General features: G+C 38.4%; 1 protein-coding gene across 1 annotated transcript in view; it reads left to right on the forward strand.

Annotated features, from left to right (window-relative positions):
• LOC111650884 (magnesium transporter NIPA4-like) overlaps positions 1-1,541 on the forward strand; it is an 11,034-nt gene that overhangs the window by 6,348 nt on the left and 3,145 nt on the right. The window contains exon 4 of the mRNA XM_087172489.1: positions 619-675. Within this exon, the coding sequence (XP_087028615.1) occupies positions 619-675 (57 nt within the window). The remainder of the gene's footprint in view (positions 1-618; positions 676-1,541) is intronic.

Consider the following 1,541-nt stretch of genomic DNA (forward strand, 5'->3'; position numbering starts at 1 on the left):
GGAGGAGTGAGGAGGAGTGATGGGGAGTGAGGAGGAGTGTGGAGGAGTGTGGAGGACTGAGGAGGAGTGAGGAGGAGTGAGGAGTGAGGAGGAGTGAGGAGGAGTGTGGAGGAGTGTGGAGGACTGAGGAGGAGTGAGGAGGAGTGTGGAGGAGTGAGGAGGAGTGTGGAGGAGTGAGGAGGAGTGTGGAGGAGTGAGGAGGAGTGAGGAGGAGTGTGGAGGAGTGTGGAGGAGTGAGGAGGAGTGAGGAGGAGTGTGGAGGAGACACAAAGAAATGAGGAAAATGCCCGTCATTATTTATAAGTTTAAATTTGATTTGTACAAAGTTTGTTTAATCTGATGGGAATAGAAACAGAGAGAAGCAGCAGATCCACAGAGAAACTGATGAGCTGTGAAGTTTTTCTTCTTTAATCAGAAGTTTGGACTCTGTTATGAAACTAGTGGTCAAATGAAAAGTTGCTCAACTTGGACAAACTTTGAGCGACGGGTCACTTCATGTTCTCTGACATCACTGTGATCATCTCTGAACCTGACGACGCGCTCCTACTTTGTGTGTGTGTGTGTGTGTGTGTGTGTGTGTGTGTGTGTGTGTGTGTGTGTGTGTGTGTGTGTGTGTAGGTGATGGAGGTCATGGCTACCTGAAGGACTGGCTGTGGTGGGGAGGCCTGTTAACCAGTAAGAATCTGTTATTTTTATGATCCACAGCTTCGTACGAGAACGACCGATCATTTTTACTTGAAAAGTGACAAAAATTATTAATTGATTATTAAAACAGCTGCCTATAAATGATCTGATGATGGACTAATCAATGAAGTGAGTAATCATTGCAGTGTTACCTTAAAAAAACTCTTTTATCTGCACAGATTTGCTGTAGCTGCTTGTTTCAGGTGAACGTTGCCTGTTCTGTGGGAAAAGTTTCATTCACAAAAATGAATAAAAAAACAATAAATGTCACATCGCAGAGCTTCAGGTCGCACTGCGACAAATCAGCAAAACAAATATACGACATATTTAACAGTCAGCGCTCGTAGTAACTGACAGAAAATATCATATTCTCTAATGACGTCAGTTTTATTCTAAAGCAGCAGTTTCCAAACCTTTTCCAAATGTTGGTGACCCACGTCTTATATGTTTAATAATAATAATATTAATAATAACTTTATCTATAAAGCACTTTACAAAACGCAGTTAGGAAGTGCTGTGCAAACATAAAAATAAAACAAAGCAATATAAGATACATAAGCAAGTATAACAGAGATTTACAAAAATGTATTTTAAAATCATAAAATCAATTGAACAGACAAAAGAAAATAAGATCAAAAGTAAAAACCAAAGATAAAAATATTGCAATCCCGAATTAAAAGCTGCTTTTTACAGCTATGTTTTGAGTCATGTTTTAAACTCGGGCAACGGTTTTAGCGTAAACATTATTTATATTTATATGTGTGTGTGTGTATATATATATATATATATATATATATATACATATATATATATTTATAATGACATCTTTTCACCATAATCGTACTGTTTTGCAAATG

The sequence above is a fragment of the Seriola lalandi genome, unplaced genomic scaffold (assembly GCF_002814215.2).
Source record: "Seriola lalandi dorsalis isolate HSWRI2012SDOR001 ecotype SW California unplaced genomic scaffold, Sedor1 jcf7180002053014, whole genome shotgun sequence".
Classification (NCBI taxonomy): domain Eukaryota; kingdom Metazoa; phylum Chordata; class Actinopteri; order Carangiformes; family Carangidae; genus Seriola; species Seriola lalandi.